The 22542-nt window shown below is 54.0% G+C and overlaps 7 protein-coding genes across 7 annotated transcripts; 5 read left to right on the forward strand and 2 right to left on the reverse strand.

Annotated features, from left to right (window-relative positions):
• Positions 1 to 313: 313 nt before the first annotated feature.
• ACO1O0_009405 (uncharacterized protein) lies at positions 314 to 2042 on the reverse strand (the record flags this gene model as incomplete). The annotated part of the gene is made up of 4 exons (XM_083198754.1): positions 314 to 553; positions 612 to 1681; positions 1751 to 1815; positions 1891 to 2042. The coding sequence occupies 4 exons, from the start codon at positions 2040 to 2042 to the stop codon at positions 314 to 316; spliced, it is 1527 nt and encodes a 508-aa protein (XP_083046489.1).
• A 981-nt stretch (positions 2043 to 3023) lies between these two features.
• ACO1O0_009406 (FAD-dependent oxidoreductase) lies at positions 3024 to 4158 on the forward strand (the record flags this gene model as incomplete). The annotated part of the gene is made up of 3 exons (XM_083198755.1): positions 3024 to 3052; positions 3113 to 3830; positions 3892 to 4158. The coding sequence occupies 3 exons, from the start codon at positions 3024 to 3026 to the stop codon at positions 4156 to 4158; spliced, it is 1014 nt and encodes a 337-aa protein (XP_083046490.1).
• Positions 4159 to 5411: 1253 nt separating this feature from the next.
• Positions 5412 to 5960, forward strand: ACO1O0_009407 (uncharacterized protein; the record flags this gene model as incomplete). The annotated part of the gene is made up of 2 exons (XM_083198756.1): positions 5412 to 5513; positions 5538 to 5960. The coding sequence occupies 2 exons, from the start codon at positions 5412 to 5414 to the stop codon at positions 5958 to 5960; spliced, it is 525 nt and encodes a 174-aa protein (XP_083046491.1).
• Positions 5961 to 12688: 6728 nt separating this feature from the next.
• ACO1O0_009408 (uncharacterized protein) lies at positions 12689 to 14258 on the forward strand (the record flags this gene model as incomplete). The annotated part of the gene is made up of 2 exons (XM_083198757.1): positions 12689 to 12912; positions 13043 to 14258. The coding sequence occupies 2 exons, from the start codon at positions 12689 to 12691 to the stop codon at positions 14256 to 14258; spliced, it is 1440 nt and encodes a 479-aa protein (XP_083046492.1).
• Positions 14259 to 14548: 290 nt separating this feature from the next.
• On the reverse strand, positions 14549 to 14989 carry ACO1O0_009409 (ACT domain-containing protein; the record flags this gene model as incomplete). The annotated part of the gene is made up of 1 exon (XM_083198758.1): positions 14549 to 14989. The coding sequence occupies one exon, from the start codon at positions 14987 to 14989 to the stop codon at positions 14549 to 14551; it is 441 nt and encodes a 146-aa protein (XP_083046493.1).
• A 2537-nt stretch (positions 14990 to 17526) lies between these two features.
• ACO1O0_009410 (transmembrane amino acid transporter protein-domain-containing protein) lies at positions 17527 to 19115 on the forward strand (the record flags this gene model as incomplete). Its single annotated transcript, XM_083198759.1, has 4 exons — positions 17527 to 17705; positions 17763 to 18196; positions 18255 to 18401; positions 18466 to 19115. 4 exons carry the CDS (start codon positions 17527 to 17529, stop codon positions 19113 to 19115), a joined length of 1410 nt encoding a protein of 469 aa, XP_083046494.1.
• Positions 19116 to 20298: 1183 nt separating this feature from the next.
• Positions 20299 to 22542, forward strand: ACO1O0_009411 (HET domain-containing protein; the record flags this gene model as incomplete). Its single annotated transcript, XM_083198760.1, has 1 exon — positions 20299 to 22542. One exon carries the CDS (start codon positions 20299 to 20301, stop codon positions 22540 to 22542), a length of 2244 nt encoding a protein of 747 aa, XP_083046495.1.

Consider the following 22542-nt stretch of genomic DNA (forward strand, 5'->3'; position numbering starts at 1 on the left):
CTTTAGTGTATGTGCGCGCGCGCAGTCCCTGTCCCTGCAACTCGGTGTACTCAGTATCAGTACACAAACCGTTATAATTAATTCGGCTATGCATTGCACAACTCGTATGTTTTACATATTAACGTGATCTCTTTTTATGTTACGTTACGCATATAAAGAAATTCATTGTGCCCCCGGCTCGTCCCACTTACCAGGCCAATCCAAACCCCCCGGCGAGATCGGGTACAGATACTGCCGTAACACAACAGGCTATATCATAACAGGCAAACCTCTCAAGATCTTACTTGATATTTTCCACCCTTGTATAATTGTTCTAGAGAGCATAGCGGAACAGCGGGCTGAGATCGCCCATGTCGGCCAGCTGCTCCTCCGTATAAGTCCTCATGATTTCCTCCCTAGACATGGCATCTCGGCGATCGTTGATGCGCTTCAGCATGATTCTATAAATTGCGGGCCACACCATGCCAAAGAGTACCAGCATAGCGAGGCAAATGCCAAAGCCGGTGTTGTAGGTCGGAGCCTCTCCGCCCAGGAAGATGTTAGAGCCCATAATCTGTATAATCATTAGTGTCAGCATGATCCAGGCAGAACAAGATTGCAGGGCAGCTTACCCCGCCAAGCTGCGACATGGAGATCATAAAGCCGATGCTCACACCTCGCTTCATGTCGCCGGCTGTGTTGAGCGCGACCCAGGCAGTAGCCGATGGGGATATGCAGTAGAGGCCAGCAGCCATGAAGAAGACGCCAAAGTAGGTCACCCCCGGCACACTGGTGTACCTGATGGAAGCCATGATGATGACGAACCCAACGGCAGCCATGGCGTTGGGGAGGATGATGGACAGCGCGCGCTGCTTCCATCTATCGGCTGCCCAGCCCGACAAGGCAACCACCAAGCACGCGAACACGTAGGGTGGTGCGGTCATGGCCTGGGCCTGCACGTTGCTGTATCCAAGCGTGGCAATGATGGAGGGCAGGACGAAGGAAATACCGTACACAACGACGCAGAGGGTAAACTCGGAGAGCGCAACGGCGTAGACATGGATAGACCGGAACGACTGCTTGGCATACTTCCACGAAAAGCCTTCCTTCTCACTCACCTCCGAGCCTCCGCCGTGGCCAAAGCGCTTCCGGAGCAGGAGATAGCGATGCTCCTCGGGAGTGAGCCATTTCGCACCTTCGTCAGGGTGCGCAGCCAGGGTGAAGTACCCCACGGCAGCCATGAAGATGGTGAAGACACCCTCAATGACATAGATGAACCGCCACCCGCGGTACCCCCAGGTATAGTCGAGATGGCCGATAGCATACGCCAGCAGTCCCGAAAACGCCGAGGCGAGGGATGCTCCAGAGTAGAACAGCGTCATCCGGTTGTGCAGCTCATCGGGCGAATACCAGCTGGTGAGCACGTAGCTGCAGCCCGGGTAGATGCCGGCTTCTGCGAGGCCGAGCAGCAGTCGGAAGCTGGTGAGGCCGGCCATGCTGCTCTGGACGCCCTGGCCGATGTTGATGAGGCCGCAGGTGCCCAGGAGCAGAGGGAGCCACAGCTTGGAGCCCCAGCGCTTCAGGGCGATGTTGGACGGTACTCCACCCAGGGCGTAGGTGGCGAAGAAGACGCACATGGCCGTGTTCCAGTCCTGGGACGAGAGGTTCATGTCGTCAAGGGCGCCGAACAGCTTGACATTGCCTGTGTCGATGGTAAGTGGGCTGGGTGGAAAGGGGTGGGTGTTGAAAGATCAACGATGCGAGTACTGACCAGCATTGGAGCGGTCGATGTAGGCCAGGAGGTAGAGGATGATGAGCTGAGGAAGGATCCTCACGCTGGTGGATGGCGATCAATCAGCATTGGACCAAAAGCAAAGCAGGCTTATGGGGCGCGCTCAAGAGTCGACGTACTCGATTTTACGGACCAGCACCTTCAATCGATCATCGGTGAAAAGGGCATTGAGTCTCTGGTATTCCTGATACTCGGAGATGCCAGCCGCCTCCCCACAGGCCTTGAGGGTGAGGGATGGTGTCTTGCCCTCGACGTCGTCAGAGGCACTCATGTTGCAAAATCCAAGGCTGGCGCACGGTGGTGACAACGGTGACGATGGCATCAAATGTCAGTGGTAAGAATGGAAAATCTTCGAGGCCATGGTGATGCCCGGGGTCAGCGTATGACTAAATATCCTTGGGCAAGGGGCTGTTGATCCGGTATCAAGGGGAACAGGGTTGGATACCGTCTCCCATGTCACAGTCACATCAACATCCAGGGCCTTGACCATCAATCAGTTCCACACAGGTACTCGTAGCTGGCACCGCTGATATTACAGGGCATCTCCTTCAACGCGCAGGGTCTCCTTGGCGCTATCTTGGACCCCCGCAACCTTTCCGAATACCGCTATGCTTCCCCGCGGTTCCAGCAGAATGGGCCAGTGGAGGCGAGATAACGCCTGCTATCGACGAGAACTAGACTCATCGAGGCCAAGCTGCACCACTCTGGTCCCGACAATGGCTGCTTTGCTCCGGGAATTATTGGCTTGGTGGTAACCAGCTTGACGGGAACCACCACGTGCGTGCCATGTGTGGGAACCAAAATTACGTCTAGTGCCTTATTCCCCGCCAATTTCCGCTTCAGCGTCCAACCCGTCCCTGTTTGGCAATGCGAGGCGAGATAGCCAGCAACGGCCAGCGATATCCAGTCCAACTCCAACACATTGGGCAGCCCGAGGCTAGATACCCAAACCATCGGGACCAAAAAGCGGACTCTATACATTCGCCGCAGCACCAACCCCGCCTTGGACACATTCCAAGACCCTTCGTGGGCCTCGTGACTCTGTTCTGGGTCACTGTGGTGCCCGCTTCTGCGCGGGGAATGGGCAAGATCTGGCCAAGATGCCCTCAAGCACCTTTGTACTCCGAGAACCGGACAGAGCATCTAGCTGATAAATAATCACCCATTGCTCTCCATCCAGTGATTATTCTCATTCTTCCAACTCAAGGTTATTTTGCCAAGTCATACGCCAATCTCTCATCGCTGATTCATCATGCCAAAGGTCACAATTCTTGGTGCCGGGTAGGCGACCCCTCACACAACACAACACCCACGTATAGACGACTGACCACGTATAACTAGGATCACCGGCATGGCCATTGCGGCCTCGCTCCCAAAGAACTACGACATCACCATCATCGCCCGTGACTTACCCGGCGATCCTGAGTCGCGGGGATGGGCCAGCCCCTGGGCCGGAGCCATCTGGCTGGGCATGGCCGACTCGTCTCCCGCCGAGCAAAAGATGCAGCTCGACTCTCTGGCCTCGTGGTGGCAGCTTGCTGCCCAGCATCCAGAGTCTAGCGTCAAGCGTGTCGAGATGCACGATATCATGGACCACATCCCCCTAGAGAAGGTCTGGTATAGAAACAAGGTGCCCCAGTTCCGCCTCATGACAAAGGAGGAGCTGCCGCACGACGCCGAGTTTGGCGTGTCATATGGAAGCATCATCCTGACCCCGACAGCCTTCCTGCCGTGGATGAGGAACAGGCTCGAGGCGGCTGGAGTCAAGTTCCAGAGAGGTGTCGTCCGGTCGTTGGCGGACCTCAAGGGCATGGGCCACGATGTTCTCATCAACGCCAGTGGTGATGGACCGAAGCACCTTACCGATGTCCAGGACCAGAATGTCGTCTACGTGCGGGGACAGACTGTGCTCGCAAAGACCAAGTATCCCGTGGCATGGATCAGGAGAGGAGACGACTACACCTATCACCTTGCGCGGGGCGATGGAACTGCCGTCCTCGGTGGCATCAAGGAGCCTGGCGAGACTGATACGACCGTGAGCGAGGACACCAAGAGAGACGTGAGTTTGACACCCGTAGGCAGAGAAGACAAACGGTCATTTCTAACACCAGGCTTGATAGATCCTGCGCCGGATCCACGAGAACATTCCCCAACATTTCCCCTCCAAAGACCCCAAGGACTTTGAGGTTGTCCGGGATATTGTCGGCCTTCGACCGTACCGGGAGGGTGGCGTGAGACTGGAGGCAGAGAAGATGGACGGTCAGAATGTTATTCATGCGTATGGCGTAGGAGGCGGTGGCTACGTCTTCAGCTGGGGGCTGGCCAGGGAGGCTGCTAGACTTGTTAGCGAGGAATTGTTCACGCTCCCCGCCAATGCCAAGCTCTGATTTCTGCAAGCTTGTAATAATGAAGAGGCGGAATGAAGTCCAGGATGGTCTGAGTCGGTATTCGCCAGCGATAGGCATACTAGCATTTAACTAGGGTCAATTCACCCTGTGGATTACAACCCGTCAGCAGAGATGAGATTTCGCTGCAGGCACATACTGCATTACGCCTTGTTGCGGGGCTGGACTCTGGTCCATGGTCTGCCATTGAGCCCTGGTGCCACATCCAGACCTGAGCGGTCTAGAAAGCCTCCAGGTTCCCGAGCACCCGAAGCCCGACTCCCCGACCACATGGCCTGATGGTGAATTCTCATGGGTCTCCCATGTCTTTTTTTGTCGAGTGAGGGGACAAATAAAGTCATGCTGCAAATAATTTTGGATGCTGCTAATTCCGGTAATTTCGCTTTGTCACGTATTAACACCGTCGCCCGCCGTCATCCCCAATGGTCATATCGGCCCAGTGTGACTGCATGCATACTCGTATATACTCGTAGGTAGATACCCAAACGTTGGAGAGCCCGAGAATCTGGACTCACCGGTACTGAAGTAAAGAGGGGCAACTCGTTCGTGCATAACATGTTGACTACTGTCTTGCCATGTTCTTGATTGGGGGGGCTTCAATTTTCAGCTTCATTTATACGCTGTATAGATATATGACAGGCCATCAATGCGCGTTGCGATGCGCTATGTTCCTCAACCACCGTGCAAAGTATGACCAAAAAGGGGAACAGAATGGTTTGGAACTTTGAAGCCAGTGAATTGATGGCCCGAATGGGCGGAGGTGTAATTTCCATCGGATCTGGTCGGGTCATCTTTCGGGAGCGGCTGAATGCCAAGTCAGCCTTATAAGGACTTAGCGACGACAACCGAGCCCCCCGAGGGCGCCGCCAGCACAGCAGTTAAAAATATACAGCGGGACCTAAGGGGCTGAATGGAATCATAAAGCACTAGGGCCTGCAAGTCGTACCCCGTATCAGCATCATACCTTTCTGAATCGGGGCTCGCCATGCTGGCAGCCGTCTATACGATGGTTATGCGAGATTGCCTTATATCCTTGGCAGGGCGAAACTTATTGTGCCGTTGGCAGAATTGACAGGAGAAATGGAGTACGTAGATATATCATATAAGAGTCGCGTCCTGTCGAGCGGCCTAGACATTTGGAGCAGTCAAGCAACTCTACAAAACAGTCTCTCCCACCTCTTAATAATAACTTTTAATCACAACCGACGCGAACTTCGCACCAAGCTCGACACACCATGCATTTCACCATTTCTGCCCTGGCCGCTCTGGCCGTCATCACTCCTGCCCTCGGCATGCCCCAGCCCGCCACTGATGACAACTTTGGCAACTGGCCCTGCGTTTCCCAATGCTTCGTTGACAAGTCCACCGATGACTGGATCAGCGGCGAGTGCGATGGCACCGAGACTACCGTTGAGGCCATCCACGGCTGCACCTGCGCTAGCATCAAGGCGGATCCCTTCTTCAAGTGCATGACCGGGTGCCCCAAGGACGAGCAGGAGCAGTACGTCAAGGACTCCCTGACCGGCGTGTGCGACGATCTCCTCGATGGGAGCAGCGGCGGCGGCAAGGATAACAAGGACGACAAGGACGATAAGGACGACAAGGACGACAAGGACGACGATGCCAAGCCTTCGGCTACTGGCGACTCCGAGGAGCCCAGCGCCACTGCTGATTCCGAGGAGGACGACGCGGAGGAGAAGGATGACGAGGAGGACGCTGCCATCTCCCGCAGCGCCCCTGCCCTCCTGGCTGCCGGTGGCCTCGTTGCGGCCTTCTTCCTCTAAGTGCGAGTACTCAGGGCGGATAATACATGCTCGGGTTAGAGTTGGCGGAGGATTGTTTTATACGGATGGCAAAACATAGCGCTTCCTGATTCCTCACGACGGGGCTTTTTTTTTTTTCTGTACAAAATCTCAAGACAAATTTTCTGTTCGTTAATATTGCTCGGCGTGGATGTAATTGAATCTTTTGAGGAATTCATACTTGTTGAATTCAACTGATCCCACGTCTTCCGTTGCTCCTTTACTGGTGGTGAGGTTTATGGCTCGAGTTATTCCAGGATGGATGGCCCGGATGGTGTGGACTGGAAAAACGCCTTGATATTTTTCAGCAAAGGCCCTGGCACGTACTTCGTACTCGTAGAAGTGCTGAGCTCCTGCGACCTGGAATGGGAGGCTGATTAATACGGTTCATCAGCCGCATGGACGACAGCATTGATCAATCTCGCGCCTTTGCATCATCCATGTTCACTTCTCAGGTGCGCACTGGAGGCTGCCAGTCCAATTTGTGGTGAGTGGTGACCCAATGGTGCAGATACCGGGGCCATTCCTCTTATAACAATACGTATTACTGTATGCATACTAGTACTGTTAACGAATGGTTGATTCGGACTTCGGCTGCTGTCACTTGTCTTCCAGGGGTGATGCGCCACTAATTTCAATATTTTCAGCCCACCCATCAATCACCTTAATTTTTGGCACACTGACCATGGCCATGTTGCTGCCCGTGGGTATTATTGATATTGGTTGGCCTCAATTTGACTGTCGCGTATCTTACGAGTAGTCCTCATCTGGATTGACCCTTAACTTGGAGGTCGGGGAGGCTCAGTACGTATCCGTCCGTACACTCGAGTATAGATACATAGGAGGATGCGTTTGCGCGACCCCGGTTCGCATCGAAATTCACCTCCACCATCAACCATGTGCGCATAATCTAAGCCGGCGCTAGCTGAAGAAGCAACGTGCTGCGGTCCTCTCGTTGGTCCCCTTAACCGCGACTCCGTACGGAAGACACTGTTCCCGTGGGCCGTGCTTGTGCCTGCGTCGGCATTGTTATTAGTACTATCCGTATGTAGTTGGCCCAAGTCCCGCAGAGGCCCTCTGTGCTTATCCCGGCGTTTCCCACGAGGCTAAACCGTTGAAAGCACGCGACGGGGGTGACATCCGAACTAGATGCTAGGTATCCGGGTCCGTATTGCATTTATCATTATGTATTTCGTACACCGGAACCCCATAGGCTATGCTTTGATGAGCCCGCGACAAAAGGCAACGGTTCATCTACTCGTACATCGCTCCGTGACGATGGTAATACCGTCTGTGGCCATCTCTGACCTTATCAGGTCTAGGACCAGAGGTCCACCATCATCTAAGCCAAGCAGCCAGGAAATGATCGCGAATATAGCGTTGCCGATCCCAACCTGTTCCGAGTCCCGCGTAAGTTAATATTATATTTTTAACTTGGGGGGTTTTTTTTTTTACTTCAACGTGACACCCCCACATCCGACTGCAGTCGTCACTGCACCGCTGGAGATTGTCACAAGTGACCGATTCGCTGTGTTCCTTGATCGTCTCCGATCCGGCGGTTAGCGCCCGGCCAGAGAGCCAATTCCGGATGACGCGTTGTTGGGATTCTGACAAGATGGAGATGTGGAGGAGCCAGGAGCCAGGGCGGAGTTGAGAGAAAAGAGGATCTTTGATCCCCCCTTTGTTCGCACATTCGCCAACCTCGTCCATCCGCTCATTCTTTCTCAGCGTCTTCCTGATGGAGAGTTCGTTGCTTTCTATCCATTGATGCCTCCACACTCCTCCGATGTTTAGGACATGACCTGCGCGCGTGACTGCTCCACGATCAAGCCTCTAGTCTCTCGGAGGTGATCAAGACGTAAGCACGATTCTGCCAGCTCGAGGCCGTTGGTTAACTTGAACGCGCAGAGCGATGACAATGCCCATACGGAGCTATCTCTCTCGATGCTCCTGAGACATGGTCAGCAGCTCCATCATCGCCATGACGCCGATACAGCCCCACCCACGGACCCGGTCGCTCTCCGACAGCACGGCGCGTGCCAAGTTCATCTTTGACGCACCAAGGGACTCCTCCAGGCGAGCAGCCCTGCCTCGCGCAGCATCGACAATGGATATTTGCAACACTGCCACTATCATGAGGGACCCCAACAAGGACGATGATATCTTCCGGGATATGGCCCGGGAGCAGGTCGACCGGGAGACCTTGCGAGAACTGGCCCGGTTCTTCCGAGAGACTCGGCCTCCTATAACACACGACCCCTCTCCTATGGAAGACTGCTTTGGAACGAAAACTCCGGGCCAGAATACAAGGTGGTCAATACGGTCGCTGAGAAGGGGACACAAAGGCAGGACGCGACCAAAGTCTCTGCGATTCAGCGACAGCACTGTGCTTAAAACAACTGCCGCTGGATACACCTACATGGCAATATCTCTGCCGCCCGCCAGTCAGATTGGTGATAGGAGGCATCCTCTCGAGACCCAATTTTCGGCTTTTCAATCTAGTGGCGTGGAGAGCCGGAACAGTCTATCAAGTTCTAATTCCCAGGTGCTTATGTCGGGAAGGTCATCGAGAGCAGGCAAGGACTCATTGAGACTGTCGGTTAGTATGACGACAGCGGAGCCTAGCGTGAGATCGTTCATGAAGCTCGTGGATGAATGGCTTGAAGACCAAAAGTCGGCAACTGAGAATCTGGAACCAGCTGAGAATGCAACAGTAATGGACACTGCTCTCGAGACAAAGATTGCCGAGGCCACTGGCGACGAGAAACACCCCGATGCCACCCCCACACCAGAGATCACGGTGGAGCCTGCAATGGTGTCGTCTTCTGGTGTCTCACTCAAATCACCGGACAATAAATCGCAGCCCCTGGCATTCCCGAGCAGCTCCTTGGGCGCAAAGAGGGGTTCCCAGAAATCCCCAAAGCTTCCGCAGACGTGGAAGAAGCTGGAAAACAGCAACATTAAGGGGTCATTGCAGGTTCCCGATATCTCAATGCCCCCGGACTCACCTGGCTTCCCCCAGATGCTAGCAAGCATGACATTTCCCTCGCCCCCTCAAAGCATTCCTTCTCACTCAGCTAGCAATAGCATAACTTCCTCCGTTCCTGGAAGGTCTCTCGCGACACCACCTTTAGCAGAACGCTCGACGGCAATGTCACCGCCCCCATCCAACCTGGACGAGCGGGTTGTTCATCCAACACGCCCTCTACCGAAGCAATGGAGATCTGACGGTGCTTTTGACACATTGGTCGCTTCTCAGAAACCAATCCCAACATCCGCAAAGGGCCATAACACAGGGCCAGCAGAGCTGTCTGCCACCGGAGATGGTGTTCACCTTCATGACCAGGAAACATCGCCAACCATAACCGGCGACACCCCATCCCAGCGGGGCACAACATTACCTGGTACAAATGCCACGTTAACGCAAAGGGCGTCACAGGATTCCTCCGGTCTGGAGGAATTCGAGTCTCAGCGGCAATCCACTGTCAGCACAATTGATTCATCCCGGCAATCCGCAACCATCAGCAACCAATTTCGTCATTCATTAAGAAGTGACACTTCCGCCACCAGTGATGCGACGGCTACGGAGGAAACCTACGGAAAACGGCACCCATCTCATCGGTATTCCGTTCAATCTTCAACACTCGGCCATGAGAGTAAGAGATCAGAGACAGCTTGCTCTACGAGATCTGTTTCCTCAGCAGGCACAGGCAAAACTACCATAACCCTTGCTGAACGACGAAAGGCACGAAGAGCTCGAGTGCGTGAGAGGCTACAGCGAGATTCCGTCGCCTTCAAGACCGATGTTCACATTGGTCGGGATGATCCTGCTCTCACAGATTCGGTTGACTCGCCGGTCTTAGGATGGTTTCCGCAGACTAGACAAGGCCCAGCACCTACTGCCCACAGGGTCTCTCAGGACCTATCTTCACTTGCCCGTCATTTATCACCACCAGGAACACCTACAATAGACAGTGACGGTGAAGGCACAACCAGTCACGCCTCTCGGAAACCATCTTCGCAGGGCATGACCCAAAAGATTCCAGAGACCGTGCAGGAGGCGACAACACCGGTGACGCCGAGAGCCCCCGCCTCGACCGTGTGCAGTTTCTCGCCCATTATGGTAGAGGAGACTAAGCCCGATCCCGATCCAAACTCTAAGAAGTCCGGACAATATCCACCACGCCCGATATTATCCATCTCCCCCATAATGACAGTTGCCAGCATCGACTTCTCCCCGCCGTCATCGATACTACGTCCTCTATCTCTTCTATCCAACGGCTCATCGCCTCCTAATCTACCTCACCGATCATCTCTCCGATCAGACACCAAGCCCAATATCTGGCAACGACCTTTTCCCGTCAGAGTTGCGAAGAACTCCCTTGAACTGACCGTCAATACGAATGCCCCAACCAAATGCAACAGCTCTCCCCCTATATCTACACCGCCTAGTTCCCCTGATCTTTCGTCATCCCGTCTAGGTCTCCCAAGACCCAAGCCTACCTCAGCTCCACCGTCCATCAACCGTCATCCCTTGGGCCCGTCGCCGTGGAACACTCGCCAAACCCGCAGCCTCCGGAGCAAAGAGTGCGAGTGGCTTACGGCACATCAACGCCAGACAGCGGAGGATTGGCGGCTGGCAGCACTCAGAGATCGGATGCGGCGGGAGCTTCTAGAAGGGAAAGACATGGAGGAGGACGGGGAGGAAGCTGGCGCGGGTTGCGAGGAAGACGGGTGGAGACAACCTCGAGAGAAACACCGTTGCAGAACGCTAAAAGCACTGAATGCCAACGCTACGACCAGCAACAGTACCCGCCAAATTTTAACCGAGGCTCCGAGAATCGAGAGCGATGACGACAAGACGCCGACAGCGGAAGCCAGCGTCGAAAGGGGCGCGGCCAGTTCAGATGCCGACGTGGAGCAGAGGCTACTGGCCGTCATTTTGCCGATTCTTGAGAACATGAATAGTACGCTGAAGAAATTGCAAAGGGACAGTGTCGGGCACAGATTGTCCGCGGAATCCATAGACTCACCCTTGCCATGCCTAGTGGGCACCCCGGAGGGACATACCTCTGGCCAGAGCGAGATGTAGGATGACCAAGTTATGACTGGGTGGTCTGATTTGGTATTTCATTCCCGGCTTCATTAGTATATCCGAGTGGCACAGGAATTCCAGGCCACGGGTATATTTTAACGTTACAAATGACACTAGCTTGAATTTCATCTTGCCCGTAGCGTACTTGTGATTATGTCTCACTGGGTTTAAAATATTATGGACTTGTAACGGGTCAACCCTTGTATGCATTGTTTTACTACCTTGCATGGAATAAAGTCATTTGATGGGAGGTGTGGCTAGGATAGTGTTCGATGCCTGTATTACACATTGGCTATTCCGCAGATAATAATTCCCATGATGCTCTGTTTTCTTGCGTTGCTTATCCTGTCTGTGGCAAGTACCCACGGGGATATGATTTTAGAGTACGTTATGGCGTCTCTTGAATCTACCAGTTTAGGAATTCCTCGACAGACGTCGCATAATGGCCCACGGCCATCCACTAGCCTACTTGCCACACTGTCTTGACTGTGCGGCCGGTATCCGAAGAGTATGTTACAAAATACTTGGTGGTAGTATATGCGGTGGCTGATCTCCCCTAGTGCGTAGGCTGGCATGACGTTGTCTGATTCAAAGTCGCTTCCCCAACGTAGCCCTTTGCCTGAGTTCCATTTGACCCAACGTCGAGCTTGAGGGCAGATAGGACTAAGTCGCCACACTATCATTCCACTAATGAATCCCGCCCACCGATAGATGCAGGTTTCCGGCGTCGTGGCCGAGGAACAAGGGGTGGGGGCAAGATAGCCACGACTGTCCAAAGAAGGGGATATCGATTGAAAAGGTGCAAATTTCCCGAGAAGGCGTGGGAATATTCCCTCCTCTAGGTTTCCACCAGTTCTAGCCTACCATTTGAAAGACTCGTACCCGTTCCTGCCTTAATCAAGCCTGGCTACTGCCACCTGCCAGCAATTGTTGGGAAACTTTCCGGAACAAAGCCCCAGCCACGTTTTGACAAACAGCTATTGGCCACTCAAAGATGAAGGTTACCTAAGGTTTACACGCTTTACAGTGCTTGCCTGTATCCTCGACGGTGTGGATCTCGAGATCCCCCAAGCCATGTATGCATACATCACCATCTTTAAATCAAATATTGCCTATCAGACGCCGTGGCAGCCTCGTGGAGTACCCCACAAACACTTCCATTAGAGGCTTTTTCTTCTGGAGGGATAATTTTGCTGTATACTAAGTATCCTTCTCGTCTCCCGAGCCCAACATCTCGTCATCGTCCCTCCTACAACTAACTCGACAATTTCCGACACGGGCTCTGTATTTCAAGGAGCACACGAACATTGGAGCAAAACTAAATCGACCCCAATATACTCCGGCCGCCGACATGGATTGCGGAATACTCGGGAGATGCTTTCCCTCCAGGAGGGGAAGTGACGAAGTAGGGGCCAACGCTGGTGACAATGTCGACGGACTTCATCGCCGCCTCAACAACCGACAGATCCAGCTCATTGCCATCGGAGGCAGCATCGGTACGGGCCTTTTTATATCCATTGGCGCCGGTCTCGCGAAGGCGGGGCCCGGGAACCTGCTCCTGTGCTACGTGGTCTACGCATGCATCGTCGCTCTCGTCAATAACTCCATTGCTGAAATGAGCACCTATATGCCCGTCTCCGGCGGCTTCATCCGCCTCGCCGGTGCCTGGGTCGACGATGCCCTGGGATTTATGGTTGGGTGGAACTTCTTCTTCTACCAGGCCCTCCTGATCCCGTTCGAGATCGTCGCTCTAAACCTTGTCCTCTCGTTCTGGGACCAAGGCGTGGCCGCCGCAGGGCCAACAGCCGGAATATGTGCCGGAGTCATCATCATATATGGGTAAGAAGCTGATACGATGATCTAGGCCTCGAAATGTTTCACGAGGATCCGCAACGAAAGTCGTCCCCAGTCTCTCTCCAAACCCCCTCTTGCTGTGCCGTTAATGTGCTAAGTGTGTGCGAATTTCTAGTATACTAAACGTTCTCGCCGTTGGCATCTTTGGAGAAGCCGAGTTCTGGCTCTCTGGAGGCAAGGTTCTCCTCATTTTTATTCTTTTCGGCTTCACCTTTGTGACTATGGTCGGCGGCAACCCCGAGGGCGACGCGTACGGCTTTAGTCATTGGAACGATGGAATCGCATTCGTCCAATATATTTCATCCAGTGATAAGGGCCGATTGGAAGGCTTCATGGGTGCCCTCGCGACGGCCGCATTCGTCGTCGTCGGACCCGACTATATTTCTATGGTCGCTGCCGAGGCCAAGCATCCGAGCCTCTACATCAAGTCGGCCTTCAAAACAGTCTACTTCCGCTTTGGCCTATTCTTCATCGGGGGTGCCATCGCTTGTACGATTGTTCTGCCACAGAATGACTTGACCCTGAATGCCATCTATATCGAAAGTGAAGGAGGTGGAAAGAGTGCTGCTGCATCGCCCTATGTCATAGCCATGGAGAACATGAGCATCGAAGTGCTCCCCCACATTGTGAATGCGCTGCTGTTCACAACCATTTTCTCCGCCGGGAATACCTATACGTACTGCGCCACACGGTCTCTCTACAGTCTGGCCCTCGAGGGGCGGGCGCCCGCCATCCTCCGCGAGTGCAATAGCAATGGCGTCCCTGTGTGGTGCTTCTGCGTCGTCATGCTCTTCCCTCTTCTATCATTCCTCCAGCTCGGCAAGGGGTCCGCGGAGGCGCTCAACATTCTCCTGTCGCTGATTACCGGTGGAGGCATTGTCGACTACATCGTCATGTCCATCACCTTCTTGTTCTACTACCGAGCCTGCCAGGCTCAGGGAGTCGATCGCCGGACGCGGCCCTACTACGGTTACTTCCAGCCCTATGGGGCGTGGGTGGCCCTTATTGTGCAGATCGTGGTCGTCTACACCTACGGGTACAGGGCTTTGGTCGAAGGGGACGCAAAATCCTTCTTCTCCAACTACACCATGCAGGTCGCTGCGCCGCTGTTATTCATCGGATGGAAGCTTCTCAAGAGGACCAAGCTTGTCAGGCCCCATGAGGCGGACCTCATCTGGGACCGGCCGACCATCGATACATACGAAGCCAGGGCGATGGAGACGGATCCTCCCATGGGGTTCTGGAAAGAGATTGGCCTGATGTTTGGCATTGGGCGAAAGAAAAGGGTGATTGAGAGTCAGGACGAGGTAAAGGAGGAAGAAGAAGTATGATGCTCTAATTTTGGCGACAGTTGCCAATTCCTCCGCACCTCGAGCAGCGGGAGTGATCGAGTTACTACCCTGAGTTAGCGTGGAAACCCCTCCAGGGCGCGAATGATGTAAATAGCTCGGAGTCGATACTGAATATCAGCGTCAAATAGTTGCGATACTAAATTCATTTGATTAATTGTTTTACCTGAGACCTATTAAACCGATCAGCTGCCCCAAAGCCCATGTATATACATCAAGAACTGATATATAGATGCTATATACGGGGTTGTTGGCCCTGGATGGCCAGTTGCCTAATTATTGTCAAGTTCTTGCTTCTTTTGTTTGGCCACCTCGTCCAGGACTTCCACAGCCTCGTCCTCCCTGCCAAGAGGAACAAAAAGGTGGTCGTGGTAGAAACCACTCACGGGATTCACACCCATGGCCCTGTCAGCCAACTTTGTGGCCAACACGGCCATGAAGCCTACAGCCTCGAGGCTCGAGGTCACGTTGAGGGTGATCATTCTGGACGGGAAGAAGTACTCCAGACCGTGAGCCTTCGCATAGTCGAGCGTGGTGATGACGGTGATGCCTTCGGACTCGCGGAAGAGGAGCTGGACCTCGGACAATGGCGGGAACTTTGCGGCGTCGCGGACGGTGGTAAAGACGTACGTCGCCGGGTGGAGCGTGGTAGTCAGGGTCGAGAGTAACGTATTCAGCGAAGTCTCGCCGGGGTCGGCCATAAGCGACGCCATATTCGCATTAGGCTGTGGTCCGTGGATCCTGATGGTGTGCTGAAGAGGGCGGGAGGTCCGATGGGGTCAGTCGGTGGCCACTAGCTGTAGTAGTCAGACAACAGCATTCTTATCCCCAGGTTCGCACCCCGGTTTGGCCCTGCGCCGGAGAATAAAGAGGACCCAGGATCGATCGGACCAAATAATAATGCCCGGTTGGAAAGCAGTGGGTGGTCACTGGCGCAGTGGTGGTCGTGGATGGGTGAGATCGTGCGGTTGGCAAACTTGGCGTGCGCTCCACCTCCGTGATCAATGGCCGACACCGGCCATCAGGCAGGCAAGAGCTCCCGAGCTCTCCCCCTCATTTCCACGTCCTACGACTTGAATAAATCACATCTACATAATCCCTCATCCCCAGCATGCGTATTCACGCATCTGCCAGTCATCTCTGGTGGTGTGGGAGCTGCCGTTGGACGTCATGACCATCTATCGCCGTGCGTTCAAACGCAACTCTCCCGCCCCCTCTCCGTCCAACAACCTGGCCCCCGATGCGACCACCACCCCCAACAAAGCCTTAAATTCTCGCCCGTGTCGAAGCGACCGTACGAGTAATCGAACCCACTCGGCCCCAGCGACCCGGGTATTTTGGGCCATTTCAAGAATCGACCTTCGCACGATGTGACGCTGACGATAAAGGATTCCCCGTCGCTTACGCTCGAGCCGAACCTCGTATATACTGGCAATCTGGGGGCCACGGGGCGAGAGGAGAGGGCGCATTGGGCACACAAGTCAGAATCCTCCTGCATCGCGCCAACAGACCACGCATCACCACCCGCATGATCTTCTCGACAGGGACGTCCGATTTTGCTCTTCACTTGGAGCACTTGCGTAGTCCCAATGCCCTTTGCACTCAACTTCTCCCAAACCCGATACCGGCAACCAGAAGAAGCATGTTCAGCCACATATGAGTATATTCACGCGCCACACACATCCGCCACAGGGTGGGCCAGCCAAGTCGACCACAGGTAACAACCCGTGCGCCACAGTGTCTCATCCACATCATCTGCCGCGCAGCTCCACCACTTGGCACTATTGCGGCACCACACTGTCAAGCAAGTGTCACCACCCAATACCAGTGGCTTGGCGGGCAATGCGGCGGGAACGCGGATCCCTCGGCATCATCGACATCATGGCCACCACGCTTTCAGAGCTCAGGCAACGGTCAAAGACATCGCTAAGCACCGCCCACAGGCTTGAAGTTCGTCTGAGCCAATTGCTCCAACCCCAGACTGTCCCTACCGTTGATCTCCAGGTCCCTTGTTCAAACTGTCTCCACGCGACATTTATGAGCACGGACCGACGCTGATGGGACTTCGCCTAATATCGCCTTGGAGACTACGAGTACCTACGAGTAGTTAATACCCGATATCGGGTACGACTTGCGAAGTGAGACACTACGAGCCCTCCCCGTACCAGCTTCTTATTTCCCCTGCAAATCCTCCGCGGGCGAGACGGCCGAGGCGCCTGTCGTGAGACCGAGGTTGGGCGGTTCCCCATACACTACGGAACGACTCATCGTGGAGTGATTAAAGCTTGATCTGATACCAGACATGGAAAGACCCTCTGCAATAACGAGTCGACGTTACGTTAACATGATTGATGATGGCTGTCCTGACACCTGTCCTGCCACATGCCCTCGGGCATTTCAACGAATGCGGCCTTGACTTAAGGTCCTTCTAGCGCCTCGCCACCCAACCCAAATGCAGAGCCCTAACCCAATAGGAGGTTGGTAAAACTCCCAGAAGCTGACAGGACTCACGACAAACTGCCCGGGTCACCAAAGCTTATTGTCGCGGACGGCTCGACTCGTCGTACGGAGGGTGGCGATAGGCCATCGAAGTCAGCCCGTCGCTCCGATGTAGGCACCACGACTCGCGCCAGCGCCGACAAAGGAGTCTATCACCCGCCTTCGGAACGTCGGCTATGGAAAATTCGAACATTCTATGAAGCCCGGCCCACAAGTCTGGTGACTTGCCGCCCCAGATCGCCCACTCCGGGCCACACAACGCGCCAGAGAGATACACCATGGCGCTCTGACCCGCAAGGTACCTGGCTTTGTGGAGTTGGTGGACGTCAGTCGACGAGTTGTACGCCCCCTGCTCGCTCCGTGTTACGGCATTGATGCTACGGCTTCAGCAAACTTTTACGTCAAGAGAAGGCTTTTACTCCACCACATAAACTCGCAAGCATGTTCTTATAGTTCAACATTATCTTTCTCTCTCGTAAAGTTTGGCCAATTTGTTTCCTGTCCACCCGCTCCTCGATCCTCCCTTTACCGTTAATACCCCGTGGGGGAATCCCTTGCCTGTTCCGTCGCATAAGCCGTGTCTCTCTTCTCGGCTCTTAACAGAACTGCCCCCGGAACCAACGGTGCTCGATCTAATACAGGTTCTCGAGGCCTTTCTGTCCCAGAATCTCTCTCTCTTTCTTTTTACTCGACTCCGACCGACCCTGTACACCACGTCAGAGGTCGCTTCTGCAATCCCAACAACGCCAACATGGGCAACCGCGCCAGCATCCAAGGCGACGATGTTGCTCCCACCATCACCGATCCAAGAGATATCGAGGAGACCAAAAAGCCTCTAGGCGAGGTCCAGGACGAAGATGATATGGTAGCGGCTGGCGACTCGGACTCAAATGAAGCCTCGCTTATTGACTACAAAACGCTCACCTGGTGGTACGTTGCCGATCTTAACCCTAGGTTCCCAAGAATCTGACGCTGAACCTGATGCAGGCAAGGTGGCATTGTCCTCATCGCCGAGACGGTCTCCCTGGGTATCCTGTCTCTCCCGTCCGTTCTTGCCGCCGTAGGCCTCGTGCCCGGCATCATTCTCATCCTGGTCATGGGTGGCATGTCTACGTATTCGTGCGTCGTTCTCGGAGAGTTCCGCAAGGAGTACCCGCACGTCGAAAACTTTGGCGATGCCGTCGAGGTGATTGGGAAATCGATCGGAATGGGTCCGCTCTTCCAAGAGGTCTTTGGCTGGGCCCAGGTCATCTTCCAAGTTCTGGTCTGTGGCAGCCATCTTCTCACATGGACCATCTGCATCAACACCCTCAGCAACAGCTCGACCTGCACCATTGTCTGGGCCGTCGTTGGCCTGGCTATCTTTTGGCTCCTCAACCTTCCAAGGACGCTCAAGTACACGAGTTGGATGTCTCTAGCCTGTGAGTATTGACCCCGAATCAAGAAGAGAAGGGAGTGCAAAATCGCTGACCGAAGCAGCTTGCGCATCTATCGTCGTGGCTACTCTGATGACTGTCGGAGATGTTGGCCAAAACCGCCCTATTGGTAGTGAAAGCATTGATGTCTTCCGTGCACTTCCTTTCACGGGCGCCTTCCTCGCCGTCACCAACATTGCAGTCGCCTTTTGTGAGTACCGCCTCGGGCTAAGAATCTAGCGGATGAATAGAAACGTTGCTAACCCCCCGAATAGCTAGCCACTCGTGCTTCTTCACCGTCATTGGCGAGTTCAAGAACCCAGATGACTGGCCTAAGGCTCTCGCTCTCCTTCAGATTACCGACACTGCCCTCTACCTGGTGGCAGCCATCGTCATCTACGTCTCGGTCGGCCCGGATGTTCCCTCGCCAGCGCTCTCGGCGTCGAGCTCCATCATCCTGCGCAAGGCGACCTGGGGTATTGCCATCCCCACTATCGTTATTGCCGGCGTCATCTATGGCCACGTTGCTGCGAGCTACATCTTTGCCCGCATATTCCGCAACACCAAGCATGCGGTGAGGCGCACCAAGGTGTCGACGGTTTCCTGGTTTGCCATCACCTTTGCAATCTGGGTCATCGCCATGGTCGTTGCCGAGTCGATCCCCGTGTTCAACAGCCTTCTCGGTCTGGTCAGCGCCCTGTTTGTGAGCTGGTTCTCCTACGGGCTCCCCGGAATCTTCTGGCTGTGGATGCACAAGGGCAAGTGGCTGAACCAGGGCCGCAAGCAGACAGCGCGCTTCATCGCCAACAGTTTTCTGGTTGTGATTGGATCGTGCATCTGCGTGCTGGGACTGTGGGCGTCGATTGAGGCAATCGCCACAGAGGAGATGACAGACCCATGGACATGCAAGAGTAATGCTGCATAATGGGGAAATGGATTATATTGTATTTAGACTGATTATTTGCATTTGGAACTTGCTGGCACTGCGACGTTCTATGCCTGCAGTGCAGGCTATATGATTATTGTATTAAATACCAAGTACCGACGGGAACGGAAATACAGGACAGAAGCAAAGACTTCATCAGATATAACCTAGAAACGATATTGTGACAATGAACTTGATTTTATCGAGGGAACATGTTCAACTTATACAGCAATTGCTAGATAAGATGTTGCACATGGCAGGTTTTTTCGTACTTCAGCATACATATAGATAGGTATCACAACCGACAGAAATCATCTCAATACATATGAGAGCATTAACTTGGACGCAAGCTGCTTCGTTCAACTAAAAACCCCCATCTATTCTAACCAGAGCAGTCCAGCATACTACGGTAGATAGTAATGGCGTATATTTGCTTTCATGATGAGGTGCCGCAGGGTAGGTAAGCGTTGTTAAGGAATTCAGATTCATTCCAATGATTTCAGCGCTGTTGGGGCTTGCGCCACAAATATCACGTGATGCAATCGACTTCCATCTTAGGTACATTGGTACAATGTACGTCCCAGGAGGTCTCCACTGTTTGATTTAAGCTGTTTGTTATGCTTGTGGAAGAACGCGTTAGTGTGGGTTCAGGAGACCTCTTCACACGCGCGGACTGAACACAGCTATCCTCCAACATCAACCACCAAGAATCAATCTCCTGCAGTTTCAGACCCAAACAACACGCCCCCCTATTTCTAGCTAGGTTTCATACATTCAGTAAAAGATTTTTCTTTCTTTCTTTTTATACCTGTTCTTACTCATGTTGTACGCGGAGAACTCAAAACATTCCTGGCGCGTCCAATTGCGGGTGAGTGTGTGACGCCAGTTGACGTTCCGTAGCCGAGCGCTTCATGAGGCCAATTAGGTAGTTCGGACCCCTGGGCATAGATGACGCTTTGGAGAGGCAAAGCTATCCCAGTCAGACTGCAGATGTTTCTGTAAATAGGTATTAGTATTACTACCATTGGCTTGGCGCGTTGATTGACCCCTCGCTCAAGGGGACTCAGCTCAGCCCAGAGCTCCGCTGAATCCTTCATGGGTCTTCCAGTGCTGATGGTTTCGTCTGGAATCACGCAAATTTGCCTCAAGTTTCTGTCTTCTCTTGAGGTCCAAGCTGATTGAAATGTCTTTTCCGTACCAAGCTCTGCAAGGGGACGAAATTCGCCTTGTCACCATCGAGCCTGCAGGAGATGACCCAACGTCCATAATCTGTTGTCGCCTCGAGCATGTCTCTCTAGGAACCGCCGCCAAGTCAGCTCCCGAGTCAAGATTCAAAGGCGACAGCTTCTTCTGGCCCGAGACCCGGGAACCTCTCGAAATTGAGACCATTTTCAAGAAGGGCGTGAAGCCTGAGGACCATCATGCTGTGGAGCCAACTACGACCGGCACATCGGAGTCTGGGAATGACGAAGACCTACCTTGGAGGTTCGACTGGGGGGATTATGCCGCTCTCTCATATTCTTGGGGCCCTCCAGAGCCCAGGCGTCATATTCTCCTGAATGGAAACGAGTTTGCCGTGACGCCGAATCTCTGGGACGCACTGTTCCAGCTCCGACGATGCCAAAGAATCCAGCAAGGGTTCAAGCTCTGGATCGACGCCATCTGCATCAACCAGGGCGACGTGGACGAGCGAAGTCACCAGGTGGGCCGTATGCGCGACATCTACGCATTGGCATGGCAAGTCGTCGTTTGGCTCGGCCCTGAGGCAGATGACAGCGACCTTGCCATGATAACGCTGCGATGGATCGCGTCACTCGTCAGAGCCAACCCGTCAATGACAACCTTTTACCGCGAGAAGAAGCAGATCGATGTTCGCCCTTTCTTCATCAAGTGGGCGACTTACGAGAGCCCCCTGCGCAAAGAGGTGAACAAGGCTCTCTTCCACCTGTTCACGCGGCGATACTGGAGGCGAATGTGGATCTTGCAGGAAGTCGCCATGGCCCGCGCCGACTCCCCCGTGCTATGCGGCACTAGGTCCCTGGTATGGCACGACTTGTACGAATCAGCCCAGTACATCACGCAAGATGAAGCCAGACTTGGTCGAGACATTGCTCACAGCATACGGCTGACGGCGATGCCCGCCTGGACGTTTGAGTTTGCGCGCGGCAGGGACGTGTATGGGCGGCAGTGGGCACCCGAGAGGATGTGGGAATTGCTCGTCGAGATGGCCAAGGTTCAGCTCAAGCAGAAGAAGCCTGGTGGTCGAGGACTTGCGGCCGATCTCCTCAAGCCGCTGCTGCTGAGCCGAGAAGCTACAATTACTGACGAGAAGGACAAGGTCTATGGCATTCTTGGTATCAGGGAGATTGCCGAGAGGGTGACAATCGTACCCGATTATAACCTGGTGATTGGGGAAATCTACCAAGACTTTGCAGCCAAGTTGATTGCAGGCGGAGATCTCAATGTCCTTCGCCTTGCTTCGTCTGGCACCAGCATCATCCACGACGAGTACAGACCTGAAGATGTCTATGTCCCCTCTGCTATCAACCACCGTTACATCACCCCAATTGCTGGGGTCTTGGCAGGAATGTTCAAGTCCTCCGACGGGATAACCTCTATCGGGACGGAGTGCACGCACGGCCTTCCAAGCTGGGCCATCTGCTGGGCGTGTGAGCCGGCCCCAACAGCACAGCTCTTTGGTCTGTACGAGGCGGGCGGCCCGCCGTCATCGGCGAATGTTTGCTTCACCGCGGATTCCTCTGTGACAGTGAAAGGTGTCGTCATTGACAAACTGAGCTGTTTGAGCTCGTTCAACCAGGCCGAGGTCGACAAAAGCTACCCGATGAACGCTGCCCAAAGTGGTTCTAGTCTGTACGGAGACCTGGAGGCCACCAGGACAGCACTCTGGAGAACTATCGTTGCTGACACCACGGCAGAGGGAGGTGAAAAGGCACCCGAGATGTACTCATGGCTTCTAGACCCTAGAATATGGGACCAGGGAGTTGCCGGAGTGTTTAGCAACGGCTTTAGTCTGAACCAGCTGATGAAGCGGAATAAAGAGTTGGTCTTGTGCGGGCATACCCTGAAGGAGCTTGTATTTGGACCAGAAAAATATCCATGGTGGAAGAAGTCGATGAGAAAGGACCAGTTGTACAGTCCAACAAAGGAGGAGTGTGAGGCACTTGGCTGGGCTACGAATGCCACGGCTTGGAGGAGGCTGGTTGGCACCGAGGGTGGGCGGATGGGGCTCGTTCCCGCGACGGCCATTGCGGGTGATGCAGTGGTCATTCTCTCGGGATGCAGCACGCCGATGATATTGAGGGAGTTTGAAGATGGATGGAAGATTGTGGGAGAGAGTTATATTCATGGTGTCATGTACGGAGAGCTGGCTGGTGACGCTGAGATGAGTGATGTGAAGCTCTACTGA

This window comes from Amphichorda felina, assembly GCF_050947745.1.
Source record: "Amphichorda felina strain 45539 chromosome Unknown scaffold_9, whole genome shotgun sequence".
Taxonomy (NCBI): Eukaryota; Fungi; Ascomycota; class Sordariomycetes; order Hypocreales; family Bionectriaceae; genus Amphichorda; species Amphichorda felina.